This window comes from Hippoglossus hippoglossus, chromosome 8 (genome assembly GCF_009819705.1).
Source record: "Hippoglossus hippoglossus isolate fHipHip1 chromosome 8, fHipHip1.pri, whole genome shotgun sequence".
Classification (NCBI taxonomy): domain Eukaryota; kingdom Metazoa; phylum Chordata; class Actinopteri; order Pleuronectiformes; family Pleuronectidae; genus Hippoglossus; species Hippoglossus hippoglossus.
In genome coordinates, this window is record NC_047158.1 from 9,151,639 (window position 1) to 9,177,069 (window position 25,431).

Genomic DNA, 25,431 nt, shown 5'->3' on the forward strand with positions numbered 1-25,431 from the left:
GTGAACATCATGGCAACTTTCTGATAAGTGATCATTTTGTTGTGTGGGTGGGCGCTGTGAAATTGTGTTGTGCGCTCAGGGATTTACCATTGGTCCAGAGAAGAGATTTGGGGGCAGGCGTCGACTGAACTAAGGTGAAAATACTTTAACAATCTCACGAGAAAATATGAGATTTTACTGATTATTGTTTACATTGCAAAAACACGAGAACCGAACCGAATCGATCCGGATTCGGCTGAAACGGAGTCGCGGCGGCACAACTTCCCCGAAACAGATTGGTTTGTCCCCCGCAGCGAGGAAGACGACTGGAGCCGAACTTTGTTTTGATCGGACCCGAAATTCATCTCACCGCCGGGGGAGAGAGGAAAAGACAGGGGGGGTAACTACAACACTGGCTCAAAGACATCATATATACCTGGTGGGAAAACGCAGGATTTCGAGGGTCGCCATTGTGTGGGAGGAAGGTACCCAACGTAGCCGCGGTATGGTCCTCGGGGAGAGGGATGTGATGGGGATCCCCGCCTAAGGAGAACCGAAAGGCGGGTTTGGGATACCCGGAGCTGTCGAGGCCTCCCAGGGAATCCTCCGTGGTCTACCTCGAGCTACACCGCGCGCTCCAGTGTCTCGGACGCGAACAGGCAGCAACTCGAGGGACGCGGCTGTGGATGCGGCCTAGCCTGGGAGGGTCTGCCGAGCACCGGGGAGACAACGGGGACGGTTTTAGGGTTAACTACCGGCCCTCCGGAGGACCGAGAAAATATAGAATTACAGTAAGTATCTCGTCAGGGTGTTTAAAAACAATATTCCGGCACGTATCTCCTGATGGAGTCAACCCGGGCGTCGTGGCCCGAGCACCTGACAACACAGAACCGAGGAGATGCTTCTTTTTGACAGACGAGTTGACGCTAGCATGTTGGCTACCTAACGTTAGCCATCTTCTATATGTTTGTTACACATTTGACTGCAGCGGACTGTAGTTGTGTTGCATTTTTTGACTCGTGAGCTAACACAACAACCCTGATTTGACCAACACAGATCTTAACATTTCCCTCTTTTGGCTTCGCTTCTAAATCATATCTAACGATGCTAGCTAGCGTTACCGTTAGCTCCTGGAGTGCAAATGCTAAGTGATGGCCAGCATCGACAGGCTCGTTAGCTCGTGTATTCAGTGTTAGCTAGCTCCATCACTCACTGGTGGTGTTTCTAACCATTTGGTTAGATCGTTATTTTTGTTAAACCCACTGCAGACCAACTCGAAACGAGAGCGAGGACTTGAACGTGTCCCTAAGTGGACACGAGTGGTGCAGGTAACATTATTCATTGAATGTATGCGAGCCACAGTCACAGCAGGGCGTGTAACTTAAACGTCAACCTTTACACAAGCTAGCAAGCTGGACACTCATTGTCTTTATTGTGGCCTTTTCCATTGCTGTAAGTACACTTGGCAGTGCCCCCATTAGTGACCTTTCAAAACTCCAGCCCCATGTAACTTAGTCTTATGTTGCCAGGGCGTTATCACGTGATGATTTAATTCCCAAGGCAGAGACTCTTACACATCTGGCCCACGTCATTGATGCATACATCTATAATACCTGTCATTGAGCAGGTTTTGGCCCAGATATTATTTTAGCACTCAAACTGCTCGGCGGGCACCACATGATAGTGGCGAACCTTATTGTCAGGTTTATTGATGACTCAGAACAGGAATTTTCCACATCCATATAGCTAAAAACAGCCATGACTCATCACAACCAGTGCCCTTTGAAACAGTGATCCGACGCTCCCATTTGAATACACCAGACCCCACAACGCCCGTCCTTAATCTTTGCTCTTGTCTCTGCAGCCATGATGGAAGAACTGCATAGCCTGGACCCCCGACGGCAGGAGCTGCTGGAGGCTCGCTTCACTGGTGTTGGTGTGGCTAAGGTTCGTGTTGCAGCAGATGTCACAGATATGGAGCACGGGAACGGCGTCCCGTCAAAGTGCTCGAAATTACAGATTGCCCTGATTGCACAGTTTTTTGCGAATCTCTTCCCCTCTTTGTCTCACTTTGCCTCAGTATCATTCCGCTGTTTGGCCTGGACCAGCTTGGCCCCACTCCTTTTCTTTGTCCGTCTCTGGAGAAGGTTGAGCTGTGTCTGTGTTTTTTGGCTGGTGTGATATGGCATCTCTCCCTGGCTCATGATGTAGCGGCTGTATATGCAAGTGGCGATGCCTGCCAAAAAGGCCACAGACGGGACAGGGGTGGTAGGGGAGGAGGAATGAAGGCAGAGGAGGAATGCAGAAATAGTTCTTGACCAGGTGTGAGTGGAGGCAGCATTTACCCTTCCGCCCTCTTGTTTCCGACGTGGATGGAGCTTTCTATGTGGAAGGTGATCTTGGAACAGTTAGGGAGCGAGAATCGGCGCCAGGAGTGGGCCCCGTGCCAGCCATAGGCAGAGCTGAGCCCAGAGCATGGCATGGCTGCTGCCGCAGAGAAAATGGCAGCCCTCGCTAAGGCATCATGCCATAGCAACCCTGTATGACAAGGGATGCAATGTGTGTGGGGGGAAGTGAGAGAGAAGTGTGTCAACTAATGGCTATGAAGAAATGTAGGTTGGTGGTCTAAAAACCCTGCCGTGTCGCTGAGCAGCTTCGACTTTTTTTTCTTGACCTTGAGCAGCTGCGTGTCACTGCTGTTCTCTCTGACATCGCTGAAAGGAAAATTGTCGTCCTTTGATAACAAACAGGTAGCACACCTTTTTGGTAATGGAGCAGCGAAGGCCCACTAAAACGACTAGAAAGTGTATTTCCTTTTGAACAAGCTTGATATCAGATAACCAAGGTTTTGTGTGGGATGAGCAGCCATTCTTAGATCAGGCAGAGGATCTTTCGCTGGCTGTTTCCAGAGTGAAGGGAGAAGAATGGTTAAGACTGGTGAACAGGAGAAAAATGGATGACATTATCCAAAGGTGACAGACAGACGGAGGGATACATCGCCAGCAGCATGCCTAATGTTCAGCCATTTTAGGAGGGTTCAGTGAGAGAGCTCTAGTGTGCTCTGAATGACTAAGTATCTCTTCCTGATTGGACAGTGCCTCCTGAATTCTGATGTGATTCATTTGACTGACAGGCATCACCTAGGGAACCAGCGTTAGGACTGATGCAGGTCTTGATTCAGTGGGGAATAAATGGTGACGTTATTTAGCCAAACCTCACTCTTGTGCTCTCTAACAAGTGCACACACAACAAGTACACAAGCATGTACTTTGAGGATACAGTTTTGTGTGGACAAAACCTCTTGCGTCTTTTTCAAGATCCTTTTGTATTTCCTAACTAATTGTGCTTAATTTTTTTTGCCTCATTTTAACAGGGCTCAGGTCAGAATCAAAACGAGTCCTCCAATCAGAGTTTATGCAGTGTGGGCTCGCTTAGTGATAAAGAGCTAGAGGTAAGTCTGAATCCCGTGCTAACTGTTTTTCTTTTTCTCCCAACCACCTCTGTGTCGCACCTTTTTTATTGCACATTTGCTTGATTCTCGCTGCTTTCCTGACAGACGCCTGAGAAAAAGGCGAATGACCAGAGAGTGCGAAAACGGAAAGCAGACCACTTCGACGGCAGCCAGGGTAAGTTTGGTCGACCGCTGCAACGCTTTCATCGTCTATCCCAAATGTCAGCGTCTCTCTGAACTCATCGCTGCTCTTTCTCATCCAGGCAAAGCCGGAGCAAGGGGGCATAAAATTAGTGATTATTTTGAGGTGAGTGGCAGAACATTTTTCTAATTTGTATATCCAGCAGCGCTCATGTACTTTCAAATGCCTCAGTATTGGGTGCATAACTTTTCATACTTATTTTTTTAACCACTCGTTTTAGCCATCTCTGGCTTTCCATTGAACTACTTTCCTATCCCTCTTTCTTCACATGTCTGTCAGTTTGCGGGAGGTAGCGGTCCTGGTACCAGCCCTGCCAGGGGAATTCCACCAGTGGTCCGCTCTTCCCCACAACACTCCCTATCCAACCCCCCTGTCACGGTGAGCATCTTTGCTCTGTGGTCTGACTTGTGTGTTTTTTATTTTATTTTTTTGTTAATCTCTCAACACTCTTTCCTGTCATTCTTTTTTTCCTGCACTTTTTCATGGATGGGAAGAATCTGTGTTGTAACGTTTAGTTTTTAAGTTTTTGTAACTCATCATCATCATCAGTCATTATTAGCCAAGGTCTTTTCCCGAAAACCAAAGAAATCAATCAATGAAAGTAACATAGTTGAAATGCACATACACATGGACATTCAGATGAAATAAAAAATAGTTTAGATGAACCTGTTGTACAAATGTTTGGGTGTTTGAGTCTTTTTTAATACTTAAATCTGAGAGTTTATACTTTTAATTTGTACAGTCTCATGTGCTTCTAATAGTTAATTTGAGTGTTTACAGTTGGCCTCTTACTTCTGCTAGATTAATGTCGTGTTTTATCATGACCGGTATCAGCTCTTAATTAATTCATGTAATCGAATGAAATTCACACATTAAGATACCCTCTGCATGTGTAAGGTTTTTACTGTTTGAATGTGTCTGCCTCCCAGGTGCAGCAAGGAAGCCCCTCTTCCATCGGCTCGGCCAACACAGAGCACTCGACGTGTTCGCTGAAGCCCGCTCCTCTTCACATGCTCCACAAAGCCACCCAGGTACCTGACACGTCATCAGATGGCCATTTATCTGATTTAACTCGACTGTAATTCAAAAGTTGTTCAATACTTGGCATATCAACAAAAAAAAAAAATCAATCCAAAATATTGTTTGATGGGATGACTTGTTGCTCTACTATTTGTCACTGATACAGAATGATGCACCATTAACATAAACACTGTTTTGTGCTCACTTTACCCTGTAGTCTGACCTTACCATAGAGAAACTAACCGCAATGGAGAACAACAAGAACTCTGACCTGGAGAAGAAGGAGGGCCGAATAGACGATTTGCTCCGGGTACTAATCTCATTACATTTCATTTGTTACTCTGCTTGTCACTTCAAGTGGCTTTGGAAATATTTTTTTTACTCAATGCATGTTGGAGTTGAGACATTCCTTGTGTCTGTACATGTCTAAACAAGCTAATATTTAAATTCTTATTACCTGACCTTTTCCTTTTTGTTTTGTATGTTCTGCTCCAGGCAAACTGTGATCTGAGGCGGCAGATTGATGAACAGCAGAGGATGCTGGAGAGATACAAGGAACGCTTAAACAAGTGTGTGACCATGTCCAAGAAGCTGCTGATTGAAAAAGTACGTCTGTTCAATAGCAATCTGATTTATTATGAGCTATTAGTTACCAAAGTGATTGGATCACTGTGGGCTAGTTATATAAGCTCTAATTTAGGCCTGCTCTTCCTTTAGTCGAAACAGGAGAAGATGGCATGCAGGGACAAAAGCATGCAGGACAGACTTCGACTGGGTCACTTCACCACAGTGAGACATGGAGCATCTTTCACAGAGCAGTGGACGGATGGATACGCCTTCCAGAACCTTATCAAGTGAGGATCTTTCATGCTTTGCCCCTGCAGAAATGAATGTTAATTCGAGAGGTACAGAAAATACAACAGACTTCTCTATGTATTATAAGTACGATTTTATTTATCTTAATTATCTAGACAGACAGCCTAACATGTTTACATTATCTTATACAAGAGGTAAACCCAGCCTCTCAGTCAGGGAGCCAGATAAATTACAGCAGATCATACACAGACTAACAGAGAAATTACTTAAATCTGTATGCGGCACCAATGTACCATCTTTTTTCAGACAACAAGAAAGGATTAACACCCAGCGAGAGGACATTGAAAGGCAGAGGAAGCTACTGGCCAAACGCAAGCCTCCCTCCATGGCCCAGACTCCACCCCCGAGCTTGGAGCAAAACAAACGCAAAAGCAAGACCAACGGAACAGAAAGTGAAGCGTACGTGTATTTTGGTTATTTATCTTCTCTTTTATTACCCACTGGTTAACCATGTGTTCATATTTTTGAACTTGCACTTCGGTTGGTTCTGTGTTCTCGCAGGTTATCGCAGGCAGAGTACCACGAACAAGAGGAAATCTTCAAGCTAAGACTAGGGCATCTTAAGAAGGTAATGCCCATTTATGAGTGACAGGTTTTTGCTTTCGACACACTTCCTCTGGTCTTTCCTTGTTTAGTCGTTTTTGTTAATAACATTGCTTTGATTGTTTTCCTTTGCAGGAGGAGGCGGAGATCCAGGCGGAGCTAGAGAGGTTGGAGCGAGTGCGGAATCTGCACATTCGTGAACTGAAAAGGATCCACAATGAGGATAATTCCCAGTAGGGCTTCTTCTTCTATGGTCCTTTCCTAGTTGATCTGATGCATCTCTGGGCTCTGTCTCATTCCTGAACTTGCGTTTTCACTCTGTGCAGATTCAAAGATCACCCCACGCTAAATGACCGTTACCTGCTTCTCCATTTACTTGGACGAGGGGGTTTCAGTGAAGTTTACAAGGTGAGAGAAACTGCATCCTTTCTTGTGAAGGAATAAGCTCTTTGTCCCCAGAGTGGTGAAGAAAAAGGTCAACCATTCAGCATTTTCACTTTTTTAAACTAATGTAGTGAGTGTAGATCTTTGCCAGAACATTCCCTAGTGTTAGTACTCGATGAACCTTATCAAATAGATTTACGATAAAAGCAAGTTTTCAGCTGCTTGTATGGTGACAGGTGTTGATTCAAATTAAGTTGTCTTTTGGCATTGTAGTGTAAGATACTTTGGGAAATATTTTCAGATGCATTTTTCATTACATTACACTCAGTTGACATCATCAACATTTCAAAGTAAATGATTGTCAGAATGTGAGTGTGATTCCAAGAATCTGTTGTCACCTCTGTAAAAGTGCTGAAAGAACAAGGCCATTTTATGTTAGTCTGTATAGCAGCCATAACAAGTTTGTGCCAAATGCCGCTCACAACTAAATAGAGACATTTATTTTCCAGGCCTTTGACCTAACGGAGCAAAGGTATGTTGCGGTCAAAATCCACCAGTTAAACAAGAACTGGAGGGATGAGAAGAAGGAAAATTATCACAAGTGAGTGCTGTGTTTTTGAAGCAATACATCATTTTATGTCCTGTCACACTGTGTGTGTGTGTGTGTGTGTGATACTCGCATTTAAAATAAATTGTGTAAAAGTTGAACATTATCTTTGTTTCAGACATGCATGCAGAGAATATAGAATCCATAAAGAGCTGGACCATCCACGAATAGTTAAACTCTACGACTACTTTTCGCTCGACACTGACTCGTAAGTCATTTCCTCTTAAAAATATGTCATCCAAAACATATGTTCATGCAGAGTGTATGCAGAGGACTTTTTCAATATGTAAAACCTTAACTTTGTTTGCACTGACACTAATAATAGACTTCTCCCTTGTTGTGGTGCAGGTTCTGCACCGTCTTGGAGTACTGCGAGGGCAACGACTTGGACTTCTACCTGAAGCAGCACAAGCTCATGTCCGAGAAAGAGGGCCGCTCCATCATTATGCAGATTGTCAATGCCCTCAAGTACCTCAATGAGATCAGACCGCCCATTATCCACTATGACCTTAAACCTGGTGCGTCTACACATCACAGTGACTGCTACACTCCGAGAGTTTACATGATGTTGTTTTGGGGGTTACTGCATATTAATGTAGAAGTGAAACTGTCAGTTAAAGGAAATGCTTGAGACTCTGCTGCAGTGACGTTAGTGTTAAGACCGAGTTTTTATTCTGGTTCAGTCTTTTTCCAATAATAGCTATGATTTATTTATCAAAAGTATTTGGACCAAGTGGGACAGAGTATTAAATCTGTCTCTGTTGACAGTTTAGGGTATAATTTGTGAAAGAGTTAGACAGTTTGACCTCTAACCTAGTTGCTGCCCATTATTCCATCAAGATTGTTTTGAACATAAAAAAAACAGACAATCATTATGCTTTGAACAGAGCTGAATCATCCGTGGGATAATCGTCTTTTTTGACTGGAAATGTTATCAATCTGAACTGTGAGGACATTTGCTTTATTAACTCATTTTCTCGCCCCCGCTCAGGCAACATCCTCCTGGTGAATGGCACTGCATGTGGTGAGATCAAGATCACAGATTTTGGCCTGTCAAAGATAATGGATGACGACAGCTACAACTCGGTAGACGGGATGGAGCTGACGTCACAGGGAGCAGGGACCTACTGGTAAGATGTACAGTGGGAGTCGACACTCTGCTGCAGGGGTGCCATTGTCCGTGATATGATAAACTGTGCTTTTTATTTGTTCTTTTGAGCCTCAGGGTCAAATTTATTTCAGATAGTCAGGCCTGACATATTTCTCTGTGCCTGAGTACTTAAAACATCATAGTACATTATGAAGTGTGCTTACATCCATCCAGAGAACACATCAAAGAATATAAAGAAATAGAAATCCTACATATGGTGCTGAATGATCAACCCATTCCAACAGCTTCCTAACTGAGCAACATCAGCCTTGCGACACATTCTCGTTCTAACATTTTACAGTATATCCAAAATGCCTACCCTATATCTGTAATGGCAGGTTAGTGGATCCCCTTCGAAACATGTCATGAGTTTTGACAGCGTAGTGTCCACTATGGTCACTATGTGCGACTGAGCATCGGTTTGACTCTAGTTTTGCCTGAAGGAGCACTCGAGGCTCAGCGGTTTCATTGCTCGAACGTGGGGCATTTTATTGCAACAGCCACGAAAGAGATAATAAATTCCAGAGTGTATAGTGTACTGCGATTAGATCTGCAGATAGTAGTAATGGGTTATTAATAACAAATGAAAACCAGTACACTGCAGTACACTGCATACCTCAGCCTTTCTTAGCAAAAGATTGTGTTAGTTCCACTATATGTACACACACAATGTAACATGGTCTGCAAATTAAGTTCTTTGACACATTGTTGATGCTAATCTCCAATTTGAGGGACTAAATCAACACTAACAATGAATTCCTCTACAACGATATGACTTAGGAAAAACAGTCTCTGGCTACAGACACAGAGACGTTTTTTTAAAGTGTAGCAAGTCAGAGACGTCAGCTGAGAGAGAGAGAGAGAGAGAGAGAGACAAACGGAGAGAGAGCAGCAGAGTCAGTGTGTATGTGTGTGCGCGCGCGCTCTGTTACTTCCCCTCAGGTTCGGGGATCATAAATAAGCTTCACAAATCTTTTATATAATCATCCGCTCATATTGATGAATTTAACTCGGGACAAACGTGATCACTAGAAGTTCCCACAGTAGAGTTTAGACGGGAGGAGGCGGAGGGAGGTTTGACGGAGCCGCCTCGCAGTTCTCTGTTTTCTCTCTATTCTCTTCTTACAACAGTGATTTACTGACGGAAAAAGTCAATGATCTGAATGTCTTTAATTTATCATCTAGGGCAGCAGGGCTCCATCTGATTGGCCAAATACATTGACACAACATCTATCGTGCACGGTGATATCGCAATGACGATAGATTTCCGATAAATCGTGCAGCCCTAGTAATGCGCTGGGTTTTCTCAGAGCAGATATAATATTACCGATGTTTGTCTTGACATATGTACCTACATGGCTTCAACATCCATTTATTTGAAAATGAAAAGTAGAGGTACACACCCTGAGGTCCCCTAAATATAACATACTGCCACACACACAAACAATTAAATACACTGTATAGACAATACATTTAAGTCATGTAAAATTTGACTAATCTGAATGTGGCTCTTCATTTCTCCTTTAGGTACCTGCCCCCTGAGTGCTTTGTGGTTGGGAAGGAACCACCCAAAATCTCCAACAAGGTGGATGTGTGGTCTGTGGGAGTCATTTTCTACCAGTGTTTGTATGGCCGAAAGGTAGGAGACACAAACTGGAAATAATATAAACATTTGAGCTATTATTGACCTATAAGCTTATATTTATATTGCGATACAGAAAAAAATACAGTTGGGATTATGTCCCTATGTTATGTTACATTATTCAACTTTAAATTCTAATCGTATGTATCATGAATTGAATTGTTCCTATTCCTATCCTTTATTTAATTCAGGCTTCATCCACTTTTTGAACATGTTTTCAATGACACTTCTTTTCCCTCTCTTTGCCTTCTAGCCATTCGGTCACAACCAGTCCCAGCAGGACATCCTGCAGGAGAACACCATACTGAAGGCAACAGATGTGCAGTTTCCTCCTAAACCAGTAGTCACACCTGAAGCTAAGGTAATGGACTCCCTCACATCTATGCATCTGCAACTAGCACAATAAGCTCCATTAATTCTCCCTTTCTACTATAGTTAACAATGAGTTATTATATTTTCGTTCAAACATTGTAGTAGTTGGTATTTGTAGCTTATCAGTTATAGCAATCTTTTATTCTTTCTCCCTCCAGGCCTTTGTAAGGCGCTGTTTAGTGTACCGTAAGGAGGACCGCATCGATGTGCACCAGCTGGCCAGTGACCCCTTCCTCATGCCCCACATCCGCAAGTCGGTGGCCTCGTCGGGCACTTCGGGCACGGCCGTGGCCTCCACATCCAGCTCCTCCAACAGCAGCGCCTCAAACTGAACTGACTGACTGAACCATATGAAAGAGTCGAGTGGGTGGGGGCGGCACCATAATGTGTCCACCTTCCCATTAGCATCCCACCTTGCCATGAAGAGTCCAAGATAAGAGGTCGGACGACAGCAAAGGGTGCGTGAGGAGTCATGGTTGGGTTGGCAGGGGAGAGCGACGTCACCCCTTCAGCCCTCTCATGTCCACCCACCCCAACTTACCTGTCCTCCTTTCTCAAAAAAGGGTGGCATTGTTCTGGGGGTCAAAGCCCTGGATGACTCACACAGCAAGGGGCGAGGTTTGGCACTATGTTGGTTAAAAGGGGGGGGGGGGGGGGTTCAGTGTTTTGGATTTTTCTTTTCAGCTCGAAAAAAGAAAATACAAAGAAGTACAGAACTGCTTCAGCTTGGCCAGATGAAAAGGACTGCGGGAGGCATCATACCTGTACGCACTCACACACATACACCATGCATGAGCCATTCTGCTCCAAGGTAGTCTGAACTCCCCAAGCTCAAACATTTAGTTTGTTCTCATTTCCCTGAACCCGACTGAGAGAACCAGTCTGCCCCGTTATTGTATTGAACCCTAAATATCTATGGCTCCACTTTATCCAACTCGCTGTTTCTGGGATCCTCTGCCCCACTTAATTTCCAGACCCAGATAGTTTTTGACGAGGAGGGACAGAAGCTACTATCCCATCTCCACGCTCGCCCTCCATCTCCTCGTCAAACTCCTGTGACCAAAGCTTTTAACTTCCAGCTGGTGGCAGTGTTCCACCTCAGTTTTTATAATGAATGGTTTTAGAGTCGTGTTACGTGATATGGAGTGGAAGCTGTTGAGGAATGACCCCTTTTTACATTTTTTTTTCCTTTTTTTTAAAGAACACTTTTCAATGCAACCAGTTTTATGGACAAAACTGTTGTTTTTTCAAGTTGCCTTTCACTAGAGCTGTTCTCGTTTTGATTGATATCCCCCCCCCCTTACCATAAACACATATTTATTTAGGTATGTTTTTGAATTTATTTTTGGCCAATGAAATGCAAGGGACTGGTTTACCTTATAGTACTGTGGGGGAGATTGGGCCTTAGCAGACAGTTGCATAAACCATTAAATACTATTGGTTAAAATGTGTGTGTTGTTCTGGGTTTAATATCACAGGACCAACTTCTGTTTACAACACAGCTGACAATGTATTCATGAGTATGATGTCTGTACTTAGTTTCTGTTCATTATTGTTCTCTGTAAAATTGGTTTCACAGATTAGAAATCAAATATTTATCCAGGTGCATTCAAGCCTTTCCAAGTCAGTGCTAAAACCTCGTTGATAGCTTGTAGTGTTAATATACCAAATAACGTCTAGTTTTCTGATAAGGGAGTAAATGGGTCAGTAAGCAGATAGTATATTTCGATGGTAATGTCACATTGACTGTAGCCTGCTCCATAAATGATCAGATTTTTATGGATGATTATAATATTTGTGTAGTGCACAAGTAAAATTAGTAAAGCGTCTAAAATCTGGTTTGGGAGTTCAGGAGAGGCCCTGCTTCCGTCGGGAGAATACAAACGCCAAAGCTAAATATTCAACGGCTTCTTATTTGTTCTGTGTCTCAAGTGGCATGTTGAATAATATTTGACACACACATTTGAGCACACAATCCGGGATGCGTGAGAAACTCGATAAGAGGCCGCAAATTGGATATAACTGTCTCACACACTTCAGTAGCTGACCACTAATGTTATTTCATTTTTTCTAGCAAGCAGCTCTCAGCAGACATGTTTATTGGACAGGATATGTCAGCTTTAGGCAGTAAGATGAATGACTGTTTTTGTCAAACTATATTTGTCATTAGAAAGCTTTAGAAGACTCAATTACTTAAAGTGGTACTAAATCATATCACTACCAAGATTCAAGTCCACTAAGACAAAGGCAAATAATGATAAATGTACTGTATAAGCTGTGAGCACTTAACTGAAATATTACAATTGTGTGATTGAATTTTACTCTTCCATGTCAGGACTCATGGGTCGACCACACAAGCTCGACTTTAACTTTCGTTCATATCAATAACACATCCTCACACCATTATAGATAGTTACTAGAGAAGGGAACTTAGCACGGGCAACATATTGGGTCTTTTGAAAGTATCTTATTTTGTTTAGTCTTTGGCTAAAACAAATGGACCAGTAATCGAAATGACCGAAGAAAAGTCTAAAGCTAAAATCTTAGCAAAGAATGGCTAAGCTTGCCTAAAATAATATTCTGGATTCTTTTGTCTGGGAGGAAATATGCTTTTGGATCAATGATCCAGCTTTCCATTGGGATTAATTCAGAAAAGGCTTGCTCACTTTAAATTGGGTTAAATCACCATAGCTGCACGGCTACTTCACGCTATCGGAGCAAAGCCTGTCAACAGCCAATCTCCTGAAACCCTCACATCACTGGAAACATGCAAGTCATTGTTTCTACAGGGTCCTGACTGGGACAAAAAAATCTAGCTTTACGCAAAGATCAATAGAAGTTTTTATAGTTAAGTAGAAACATTTTGCAGTTCTAGTTATGCCCAATTATAATAATAATTAAAGTTAGTTGCACTTATATATTGCACTTACATGTAGCACTTTGTAGTTTGGCTTTTTTTAAAGCTAATGTACTTAAATGATTCTTGTTGTTCTGGGTTTGTACCCTCATGGTTGAATGCACTTTTTGTAGTCGCTTTGGATAAAAGCGTCAGCTAAATGAAATGTAATGTAATATGATTTTCAAACCAATGGAGGGATAGTTAATTACAGAGAATGTAGACTGGTGACATTTACAGCTGTTTTAACTGTGCAAAGATTCTATAATTAGGGTGTGTGACAGTGCAGCTCAGAAAAAAAGTCATGTCTCATAAGAAAAAATAATCCACACATTGTTAAATATCTGGTTATAAATTCCACATTTCTGTCAGAGTGGCAACAAAAAACAGGATCCCAGAAATTCCATGTGCGTCACATTCATAATAGTTAGTTCCTCAGACAAAAAGGAGAAACAGAAGCTCATAGATGAACAGGATTAAATGGAGCTAAACAAACTCAAATAAGTATTTACTCTTGCTTCTTGGCAGCAGACTGACATTTTAGATACATTTTCCAAAATGACAAATGCCGTTAATTGGCTTCTGGTGTGTGATGTCACAAATGCTTAGATAAAGCTATTTCGCTACGATTGAAAATGTGCACATCCAATCTATTTGAAGGATAACTAGAATCTACCCCTTATATTGAAAGCATTAATATAATTGACAGAAAAATGTTTTTGCGCCATAAAAGTGACTCTAACTCCCACATTCATTCTAGGCTGTGTAAGTTCAGGTGTCGCATCGTTAAAAGATCGAATCAAAAATGGGAAGGGCTGGTCTAAGGAGGATTCCCTATCTTCATCAGCAGCTTGTCCTGGTCTTACCTGCTGAACACGCTGCAGCTCAGCATAGCCAACTCATTAGCTTCATCACTGGTGCACAATGAGCCCTCGGATGGGTTGGCCCTAAAAAGATCCACACGTCGGAGCTTTTGTTGCTCGGACGTGGAAGAACACATTTGTCGTCTGTGTTTGAAGGAGGCTTCGAAATGGGAAAGCTGAGAGGCAAACGTACCTCCTTTTACACCAAGAATTTGCAGGTATAGTCCCATACATGGATGTTTTTTATGGCAAAAAGGCGATTGACTCCTTTATCATTGCGAAAACAAGGGCTTCCCTTTCTGTTTGTTTTCTTCCTCAATGAGTCATGTTTGACGTCACATACGTGGTTGGAAACCTGCGCTGTCTTGCCTGTGTTGCATCTTGCACAACATGAACAAAAAACTTGCTGTTGCACGTTGTTTCCAACGCCCACAAGTTCAATGGGCGTTGAACTTTTGAATATGTCACAAACATAAATATTATATTAATACAACACTTACTGTACCTATTTCAAAGTAAAAGCTTTACTATACCATTTCTGACTGAAACCATTCATTAGTTTTAAAAAGCCATTTTTGTAATTTTTGCAGTACTGGAAGATGCGCGGCTTCATACAGTAGAGCCTGGCATTTGGTTGAGTACGTATATATGCCTACTTTTATTTGAGGAAATAATGTAGTAATTTACAAAACAAGACTGAGAACATGTAGAAAGAGGAAGTTCTCCCTGTAGCTGAAACCCTCTGACCAGCCCTCATGATGGCCTCTGGAGGTCCCCGGACCTCAGGTTGGGAACCATACAAACACTGACACTCACGCACACACACACACACACACACACACACAAGCTGGTGACGCTGCTCCATTCATTCCAGTCTCATCTGACTGAGGAGGACGGAGCTCTAGCGGTGAAACTCTTCTGCAACCTCCGTCTTCTGAGTCAAACACTCGGACACTTGTTCACTTTCTTTCCTCCCTCTGGTTTCTTTCCTTTTTTTCCCTCCTGCAGCGTGTGCGTGTGTGTGCATGTGTGCATGTATATGTGTGTGCGGGTCTGCGTGTGTGTTGTAGCCCAGTTGTGAGCATGCAAGGCAGCGACCGAACCAAGGAACCGAGGGGAACATGGACGAGCCGGCAACTTCTCCTGTACAGATGCACTTTATATTTATTCATCCTCAGTGTGGAGCTGCAGAGGAGCGACTCCGGTGCGTAAAGATCTCAACTCTCGCTTTAAATCTCATTCTTGATTAAACTGTGTGTGTGTGTGGGGGGGGGGGGGGGGGGGGGGGAGGGCACACGGTGAAGCTATCGTGCATGCTTTAGTTCTTGCAACGATTTATTGTCATAAAACTGTAGGAAAAAAACAAAGATTCCGAAAGCAGCTCTCTCTCTCTCTATCTCTCGCCCTCTCTCTGTGTGTGTGTGCGTATTTGGTGCTTTGGTATGCCACGAACCAAAAGTCCGAGCAGTGAGTGGAAACAGATGTGGAGAAGCTGGGGGAGGAGGAGGAGGAGGAGGGGGGGAGGGAGCTGGGGCTGCAGGTCTATACTTTCTCTGTTTTGATTTATATTCTATGCCTAAAAGTTTATTTAAAGCTGCGAGGTGAATGCGCCTTTTTTCGCTTTTTTTGTGTTCTGGTTCTGTTCCGGATTCTTTTTTTTTTTTTTTTATGTCGACATTGTTAAAAAACAAAAAGTGACGTGGAGCGACGCCTCGTTGGACAACCTGAGGGCAGATGTGACCTTTACATCCTGTTAGACGCTGCAATTAACACATTCAGTCCAGTGAACAGCAACTACAGTCATTACGATGTTATGGGATGGTGTGTGCAGGGGCAGGCCACCCAAACAATGTTTACTGGCAAAGATCAGATTGGAAATTGACAGCACTTTTATAATCAATACAGCTTTTGAACCAACTTTAATTGACTTTCCCACTGCAGTGTGAGGGAATAGTGTTATGAAGTGGACTGCAGGAATTGTTTGAGGGCATCACATTTTATTAGATAAGATAAGATAGGATGGGTTGAACCTTTATTGATCCCAATAGGGTAAATTCAATTTGAAACTGCATATATATATATATATATATATATATATATATATATATATATATATATATATATATGCATATAGGGATAAATATAGTAAGACATACAATAAGAATAGGAACAGAATCCATGTAAATAAGATACAAAATAGACCAATTCCATACATGTGTAATATGGCAGTAAAATACTGTTTGAAGTGCTTGTGCAACAAGTCCCTTAAATCCAGATTCTACATGTGAACTTTGTCCATGAAATACAGATTGTTATTGTAAATGTGCATTTATGAATTCATGCATGTGTATTTATATAGAAATAACTAAAACAGTCGGATTAGATTAGACATCCGTCGATCCCCTGTAGTGCAAATCCAATTTGACACAGCAGCACAAGAAGTAGTTGCACAGGGAGGAAGATAGTACGAAAAAAAAGAGACAGAATCCAAATAGACAAGATGCAAACATATAAATGCTATAGACAACAATATACAATGAATTATGGACTTATTCTATACATGTGCAGCAATATGTCTGTGCGATATGTCCCTTAAATCCAGATTCTACCCTACATGTGAAATATGTCCATGAAATACAGATTGTTATTGTACATTTGCATATGTGTATACAGATAAAGATAATATACAGTCACTACCCAACTATTTAATATAGTCAAATCTGGGTCATCTCTGGTCATCATAACACAGGCAGCTTTCGTAGAACAAATTTGTTAACCACATGTTTTCTAATCTGTTATCATTTAGTCACATTGATCCCTAAAGAGGGTCTAACGTTGTTTAAATGTTAATTTGTCTTGCTAATTTACTATGTTTTTTTAAACACTGAGTTAATGTGGGTTTACACACTTGCTCTTCACACTCTCTTCTCGTAAAGATATACAGATCCAAAGTTATCTGAAGCTGTTTACATCAAGGCCTCGTTTTAAAACGACCGACACCCATCTGCCAAAAAACTCCCCCTTTGCTGAATCTGAGAATCTCTTTTCACTCGCTCTAAAACCAAATGGTGGAGCTGCACAGGGAGACGAGGGTTTGTTCCTTTGTTTTTACGAAATGTTGTCTCTTTGGATTTGTTTCTTTTCTTTTCCCGCCCACCAGAGTTTAACAGTGAATATATATATAATCTGGGATCTGCAGCAGCTCAGCTTGTTGCTATGAACTTTCTTCTACTGTTTTATGATCAAAAGAAAAGATTTCACTTTGATTCGTCTGTGGCAAACAAAGGATGAAAGCTGAACTGCGACAGTGATGATGCTCAGGATTATTTATATGAAATTCGATTCTGGTGTATGACTATAGCAGAAGAGTTTGTTTGGGGCATGAGAGACATTTGAACTGCTGTGGGATGACATTGAGTCTCCAGTTGGGCAGCATGAGTGACAACACAACAACTATCTGAATATAAGTTCAATATAGATCAATATAAATCACCATGATGCTTGTGGATTGCACAAGTATGGTGAGAGGTATAACAGATGAAATCATTTCCTACCCAATAGAAATGAAAACCATGTTTTTCTTCCACTCTTACCCAGGAGCAAAAATCAGTCTTTAAACTAATAAATCATCCTTTGGCATTTATCGATATCAACTGAAATGAGGATTTTTTTTATCGTGATGACATTTTTGGTTATATCGCCCAGCTCCTGTTCCCAGACAGTAAAGTGAGAAGTCCTTTATTTTGCTGTGCTCTCTGCTCCTCCTGAGCTGCAAGCATGCTTAAACCTGCAGCGTGATAAGGTGTTATCTCCATTATACTGTGCATAAGTGTGGGGGTGATGGAAAGTTTTCGACAGTGTGCACTCAGTCTGACTCTGGTTTCTAAATTTGATTTGCGCTTTACCAAAGGTTCCGGTTTAGCTCTGTTTTCTGAGTGCGGCTGCAAAATGCAAATATAACCTTTTCTTCAATCGCCTCCTCCCCCCCCTCCCCCTCCCCGCTCTTCTCCCCCTGTGCTCCTTGGATGAGGTAAAACCCATCCACGGTCTGGATTGCCTCAGAGGCCAGGACCACCATAAAACACCAAAGACACAAACACAGCAGGCTGGAAATTCCTGCCTGTTTGTTGTTTGTCACTGTGTCACACTGACCAGTTGAAGAGCAGTTCTTTTTGCATGTGCTTCGGTTTAGATCTTTAGATCAGATATACAGAAGGAATGTTGGGACAAAACAATGTACCGAAATGTAATTATCTGGCTGCAACATTGAGTCACACTCATCCACCAATCGGTAGTGTGATTTAGAAAAGTTTATGACACTATTTCTGACAAAAAAACATGCTATTGATTAGTCACCCACAGTCCTAAGTATTGTTCTCAAACCTGATGCAACAGACGACTGTGTTGAGGAGGTGGAGGTTCTGGGAATATCTGCCTCTCTTGGCAAGTACTGCTGGTTGTTCTTGGCCGTGGGTTTCAGCCTCTCTCTTCAGCCGAAAACTGTCTTCAGTGTTGAGGAAGAGAAAAAAAAAGAAAAAGAGGGGGTGACAGGGCAGAGAAGAGGATGAGATCACAGCTGGAGAGCTGTTGTGGCTGAGCCTTCACAGAGCTCAATGGCTTAAAGTTAATCTGGAATTCTGCACTCTCTCTGATTGCCCGGGAGTTTTCTCACATCAAACATCCCATCGTGTCCCCCCGCGCAGACTGGCATTAAAACCTCTTTTTGAATTTGCTTCTTGCTGTCTGGGACTTAAGCCCCAGGTTGTCGAGTGGTTCTGTAGCTTTTCACCAGGAACGTCTCATATTGTCGTTAATACTGAGCCTTACGTTCACACACTGAAGTGGATTCAACACAATGTTCTGCTGATCTTTACAAGCGGGGTTCGGGTGCGCAAGGCGGATTTGTGGTCTGTTTTCTTAAAATGCTTTTTTTTTGCGTCGTGAAAATTACCAAGTGACTGATTTATTGGCATGTATGTCTCCGGCTAAACAAATATCCACATGGGTTTTACTTGTAGCCAAATCCTGAGCTGAGATCACAGCGTAACAACATTTTATTGGTTGTCGTGGCAGAAATCACACTGTAGCTGCAGAGCAGAGCCAATCAGAACAGGGAGTCTGTCGTAGAGGGTTTTATGTGGACCATGAGGACCTGATGCAAAATATTCGGTATGATTTTAAGAGCTGAAATGATTCACTGATGAATCACTGACAAAATTTGTCATTTTAAATCTTGGGGGATTTGGGGATTTGGAAAATAGTGAAAGTGATTTTCACTCTTTTCTGACAATTACTTAGATAATTAAGGAAAATATTGATACGATAAATCAACTTTAATATATTGATCTGGTAGAGGTCAGTGAGGTTTAGGAGTTCACTGGGGACGCCTGACATTTGATGTTTACCTCCAACAAGGAGGATGCAAAAACTACTCAACTGATTTCCATGAAATTCTGTGAAGGGGCGGGACCCAAGGAAGATGCCATTCAACTTTGGTGTGAATCCGGATGAGGGCGTGGATCCTGGATTTATTTTTACACTTTTTTTTAACAATGGGGCGAAAGGGAGTTGATTTGATTGATTTCTTGAATTCATAGATCGTTGCTAAAAGAAATCTGCTTCGGGGAGAGATATTCATATACAAATCTGGATCTAGTCAATTTCGATGTGGTCTCATAAGGAGACTGTTTCTCGATTGCCTTTCTCGATTTTGGACATTTTCTTCAGTCCTGGATTGATATGAACAGATCAGCCTCATGGAAAGATAGTTTGTGTTAGTTGGACAAACTTTATTTTTGGGGGATTTAAAGGTTTTTGGTGTCCCTGTCAGACAACACACTTGCTCTGATTTGAGTCTTTCAAGTTTAAAACAACAAACAGGCTGCAAACAGGCCCAACAGCTGGGTATTAGTGGATGATGGATGGCTTTATAAAAAGAACAGGGTGGTTATTATATCTGATTATACACAGAGCACTTTTTCAAACTCATTCTGAGCCGCTCTGCCACCGAGGCTGTGTTGCTGTGTTTGCTGTCGACCAAACGAGCTAACGCTGCTTCTGAGAAACTCGACCACAGAGCCCGAGTGCGAGGAGAGGGGGCGTGTCGGCCGTCTCCTCCAGATTACAGGGATTTTTTTTTTATGGGGGCCTTTGATGAGACTCCATTGTCTCTGTGTCCGTAAAAGCAGCGCAGGAGGTTTGAGTGTTTCGGCTGAGGGGTAGGAAACGAGGGATTGAGCGGACTGAAGTAGCCACACATGAGAGTCGTGTTTTTCAAGCAAATGCCCAGTGATCTTTCCCACCTACCCCACTTCCTGGCCTCTCACAGGAGCAGGCCAAGTAGGAACGCTGAGGGTCTTACTGTCTCTCCTCTGAATCTCGCGTCAGGGAGAGGAGCTTCATGTTTATGTTGGGGATATGTTTTCTTTTCCAAAGTTGTTTTAATTTACAGTCACTCCTACAAGCCTGAAATATATTTCTTTGTCTTCCTGCCTTCCAACTTCACACACAATCATTACCACACACCAGCACATTCGCAGTCCTGGCTCTTTTGGTTGCCAATCTCTAAATCCTGCAAGAAAAAAGAGAAGAAAAGAAAAACAGAACTGAAGGAAAACCACATATTTTTATGGAGAAAGGGTGTCGGGTTTTGTTCCCGAAATTCCAGTCACTGCGCCTGGCGTCCGGCCACTGCTGCGGATGTGTCAAGTTCAACACATTTTTTTTCAGTAACTCCCTATTTTTTGTTAACATCTTTATTTATTTGGGATGTCGGGAACATGCAGGAGAATACTGCAAGGCTCTGTGGGTAACACCTCACGAGCAGATATAGCTCCTCGGAGAATCAGACCCAAGTAAAAGACATCAGTGTGCGGTGGTGAGAAGTCGGCAGCGTGAAAACAGTTACCCAGTTCACCCCTGAGGGCCATTACAGTTTCATCAAATTAATCAAATTCAGACCTGTTAACATTCACTTACATGAGTCAAATGCATGTGTGAGTCACTGTACAGATTCCCATGATGGTGTCATCACATATTCATGCACCGCTCTCTCTCCGCAGTTTAACCCAGAAGAAATAGACACCACAAGCTGTAGTGAACAAAGAGAGAGGCTTTTCCAGGTCAAACCGGGGAATGGGGTTATTTCTTGAGATGCACTGTGAAATACTTCAACCCTGATTCCTGACCTAACATTAAAAACATGTGCAGCCCCCTTTCACAGTTTATAGCGTGTCATTTCAATGACTTCCTGCTGAGACCCCTGTCGTATAATTTGCATGCAGGATTTTAGGGTTATTACAGGATTACTAGAGGATTAATACATCTGAAGTGCAGGTACATCAGAGTCCACTGCTCAAACTAGTTGTAACTAGGGTTGCAAAATTCCGGGAATATTCAAAGTTGGAAACTTTCCATGGGAATTAACGGGAATATACGGGAATTAATGGGAATAAACTGGAAACTTTGGGGTAATTTATACTAACTGTATTTACCTTGTCATATACAGACATAAATATAAACATTTTGTTTTGTCATAAGCAGACATGCATGCAAACATTTCTAATACAAATTTTAAAAATGACATTTTTGACTTAATCCATTTGTGAGTAGAACTCTACCGTCTCTATGTGGATCTCAGGATAGAACCCGGTCAGTGAAAACCTGCAGGAACGATGGACTTAAATATGAAAATCTGACCTCAGCAGTTTCCTCTATGTGACAGTATGTTGGAGATGAGTATTGGTGGTTTCTGAATATATACTTTAGAGGAAATGGATGTAAAGTGCAAAGGGGAAGTAGTTTTACACATAAACATCAGTAGTTCACAGGTGTTAAATGTCTCCTGTGGCTCAGCGGAGGAGAAAGCGATGTTGATGATGTCATCGACCATGATCAACCATGGTCTTGGTTGTTTTAACCAAGATCATGCTGCAAGATCTAGAATTGCTAACGTTAGCCACTTGCCAGCAAGACAATTTTGTTCCTGTGGACTATAAATACAGTCACCTGTTTGCGTTGTCAATCAATAATGGATACAGCGTGCTTTCTCGGACAAGAGGACTTCGGACTTTCATTTGACACATTTGATCATGTCGGGTTGAGAGAAAAATAAAACAATCCATTAATTCTGTCAATTTGGTTTACAATAGCTAGCTACATCCTTTTCAAAGAAACACAGCGTGTGCTGCATTCCATACATCTTTAAAATAGAGTTTTGAATGACGTTTTTATTGCTCAGCCTTTAATTACTTTTATTTTCCATAAGCCCAACTCTCGCTTTTTTGATGGACCCTAACAGCCGCGAGTAATCGAGGTGATGGTGTACTTTTGTGTGGACATACATACATCCTACTCTCACTGCTGTAAAAAGTTAGCCTACTGTATACAAATAAACTTGGTATTAAAATGAACATGGCTTCAGTGTAACAAGTAATCAATATGCTAGGTAATGACAAAGACGTTCAAAAACCACAGAAAGTCATAGCTTTACGTTTCTGGCAGACAATGTTCCCAACTAGCTGCATCCAGGTTCCAGCTGAGCTTGGCTTGCCTAGTCTGGTTTTCAACTACATTTAAGTTCCCTGTTATAAGCTAACATTTGCAAAAAAAGTGTCAAAATCTCCAAAATTCCCGAGCTTAACTTCCCATGGAAAGTTTCTGGAAAGTTTACGGAAATTTACCGGAAATTCTCCGCCCCTTTGCAACCCTAGTTGTGACCCAGCAGCACATCCAGTAATGGAGATATCGATCTGCTCCCTGACCTCTTCTCCTGCCACACTAGCTGCTAACATGGGATCCTGTTTTCATTAGCATTATTGACTCACACCACTGTTTCTCTCTCTCTCTCTCTCTCTCTCTCTCTCTCTCTCTCTCTCTCTCTCTCCACAGCGCCACTGGACTCTGATGAGTTTGCTTTCTTCCATGAGGGAGCCAACGGGTGCCTGGGGGTGCGGGATCACTCCCTCGTCCTGTCAAAATCCTGTGAGGAAGACAACCAGCGCTGGAAGTGGGTGACCCGAGGACGCCTGTTCAACCTGGGCTCCTCGCTTTGCCTGGGAGTGACCACCGGTAACCTCACCTCCAAGGCGGACAAGTCTCCTCTGGGCGTGTACACATGTGACCGGGAGCCCCCCAGAGTACGCTGGACCTGGACCTGTGGCCAGGTGCTGGAGAACCTCAACAACTACCTTCCCTCGCCGTCGATTTTGAACTCCTCCGCCGCCTCCTCTCCCTCCAAGCTGAAATGGACTCTGCATGGTGGCATGCAGGACCTGTGTGGCAAAATGTATCGTGCTAAGAACCAGGATTACGGTAGCTCTGATTCTCTTTACCTCTCTTATCCAAAAAGGTTTTCAAAATAATTACACTTCCAGATTCCCATTAACATTTTCAAACCATAAATCCTGTGCAATGCTGAATATTAAATAGAAAATGGAATAGTAAGAGATACAATAGGAATATGAATGTGATTGTTTTCATTAACCCAAAGAAAACTTACAATTTTAACATAGCCTAGCAATCAAAACAATAACAAAGATAAACTTTGATGACGTAGTGAAGCAGCGTTGAATCATGTTCACGGATGAGGCAATGTATTTAAATTTTATAGACGTTACTCAGCAAATTGCAATAAATATTTGGGATCCATTCCACAATGGAAGGGGGAAAAAAAGCAGATTGGCTCACTGTGTTTTTCCTATGTCATTTGCCACTTTCCCCGGAAGTTATAGGTGCAAAGCCATGAGTAAAGTGGATATGACAAAATTAAAAGGCGACCAAAATTAAAAGTCCCATAACCTTAAATAAAATTGGGGATTTCACTGGGTTTGAATGTTGTTGGAAACATTTTTGGTATACACAAGTCAACAAAATATATAACTCTCACTATATATAACTGGGTCTAGATGTTTTTAGACATTTTAATGAAGAATTGTTACGTATTTTATCTTCAAAAGTAAATATAAATAAAAAAATATAGACAAAATGATACAGCAAAACAAAAGTGAGGAATGACATACCAGATGGGGTTAGGGTTAGGGTTACGGTTAGGGTTAGGGCTTGCACCCAATCAAAGAGTCTGCACCTCATTCATCATCAGTGATTTGGCCTGAAGGATGAGCTGCTCCTTCCCTGTGTGTTGTGCTGCCTCTCTGCGGCAGATAGTCTTACTGTTGTGGGCGCCACAGCTGCATCCGATCAAATGGACGTTGCTGTGATGGAATCTTCCGGGACACGCGGCTGGCTGCCAGTCAGAAAGCCAAGCAAAACACTGCCGGTGTTTGTAAACTCCAGTAAACACACAGAGTTGTCCCTACCCTCAAGTATATTTGTATTTATTTATAGTTTTCACTCCAGATTAAATCTGACCACGGTGGTTTGCAGCTAAGCCTCATTTCCGCTGTCAGTGCAATTCTTACCCGTATCGAATGTCATGGTTGTTCGTTGATAAACTTCGCCGTAGCTGTACGACTTTCTGCTTGACAGTGATTAAAACCAGATCTGCCAAAAATATAAGACCAGAAACTCAACTTATACTTTATTCTTTATTATTCCTCTCCTCTTTTATTTTATTGTTTTGTGGCAACTTGATCCATTGACATATTTAACTTTCATGTGACGATCTTCACAAGTTTTCTTTGTGGAGTCAACTCGAAGCTGGAGAGGAATACCTCTGACATTAGTCAACCGGGGGAGCAGCTCCACTGCAGCCAGACAGTGGTGGAGCACAGAGGGGAAGTCAGGGAGGGAGCTTCAGAAATCTTTCCTCCCTCATTTAACATGTCTGCCCTACTTTCCATTGGCCATTGGTGTTTTGGTAACACTACAGATCCAGGCTCCCCCTCTCTCTCCAGCTCTCTCCCTCTCTCTCCCTCTCTCTCCCTCACTGTTGGCCTTCTCTTCACACCAAACTACACTGGTGGAAAGAACAAATGGACTCCTGCATTTTGGGGACCTCAGACGATTTTGTGAAACTGCAGAAATCAGATATAGAATAGAATGGCACTCAGTAGAGCGCGATATCTTCGCAAAGGCCCAACAGTTCCCTCAGTTAAATTCACTTTACCCGCCCCCTGATACGGATGTGGACAAAAATTTGGTTGGTTCTTTCTTGACCCATACCACTTCCTTCCACCAAATTTCACGGTAATCCGTTCTCTTGTTTTTGTGTATTCCTGCTTAATAACAGATAAACAAACAAACGAAAACATAACCTCTTTGATGGAGGTAATTAAACTAGTCTAAAAAACTGCTCAAAGATCCAGCTTTGAAATACAAATATTCAAAAAGATACAATAGTCATCTGATTGCTTTCATTACACCAAAGTTTGAGTAAGATCAAAAATAAAATCACGAAAACTTAAACGTTTCATTTGTAACTTCGGCTGCCCGCTTCCGTTTCAAGACACTAGTACTTGCGTACCGTGCTGTGAACTGATCGGGCCCT

General features: G+C 42.4%; 2 protein-coding genes and 1 long non-coding RNA gene across 4 annotated transcripts in view; 2 read left to right on the plus strand and 1 right to left on the minus strand.

The window, feature by feature from the left end:
• Positions 1-49: 49 nt before the first annotated feature.
• tlk2 (tousled-like kinase 2) lies at positions 50-11,677 on the plus strand. Of its 2 annotated transcripts, XM_034593428.1 has the most exons (21): positions 86-770; positions 1,844-1,926; positions 3,353-3,430; positions 3,536-3,605; positions 3,694-3,737; positions 3,912-4,010; positions 4,562-4,663; positions 4,870-4,962; positions 5,148-5,258; positions 5,370-5,506; positions 5,775-5,927; positions 6,030-6,096; positions 6,207-6,304; positions 6,398-6,479; positions 6,965-7,056; positions 7,181-7,270; positions 7,411-7,580; positions 8,054-8,192; positions 9,740-9,851; positions 10,108-10,215; positions 10,385-11,677. In XM_034593428.1, the coding sequence occupies exons 2-21, from the start codon at positions 1,846-1,848 to the stop codon at positions 10,556-10,558; spliced, it is 2,100 nt and encodes a 699-aa protein (XP_034449319.1). In that variant the 5' UTR covers positions 86-770; positions 1,844-1,845; the 3' UTR covers positions 10,559-11,677. The 2 variants fall into 2 exon arrangements, with proteins under 2 accessions (XP_034449320.1, XP_034449319.1); XM_034593429.1 differs by lacking the exon at positions 3,912-4,010 and having other exon boundaries at positions 50-770; positions 10,385-11,676.
• LOC117766426 lies at positions 11,408-13,144 on the minus strand. Its single transcript, XR_004614709.1, has 2 exons — positions 12,188-13,144; positions 11,408-12,133 (listed from the first exon to the last, which is right to left on the minus strand). It is a non-coding gene; the product is annotated as an uncharacterized LOC117766426 (long non-coding RNA).
• A 1,691-nt stretch (positions 13,145-14,835) lies between these two features.
• The window catches only part of mrc2 (mannose receptor, C type 2), a 28,078-nt gene continuing 17,482 nt past the window's right edge, over positions 14,836-25,431 (plus strand). The window contains exons 1-2 of the mRNA XM_034593418.1: positions 14,836-15,189; positions 22,875-23,279. Coding sequence (XP_034449309.1) covers positions 15,069-15,189; positions 22,875-23,279 — 526 coding nt within the window. The 5' untranslated portion in view covers positions 14,836-15,068. The remainder of the gene's footprint in view (positions 15,190-22,874; positions 23,280-25,431) is intronic.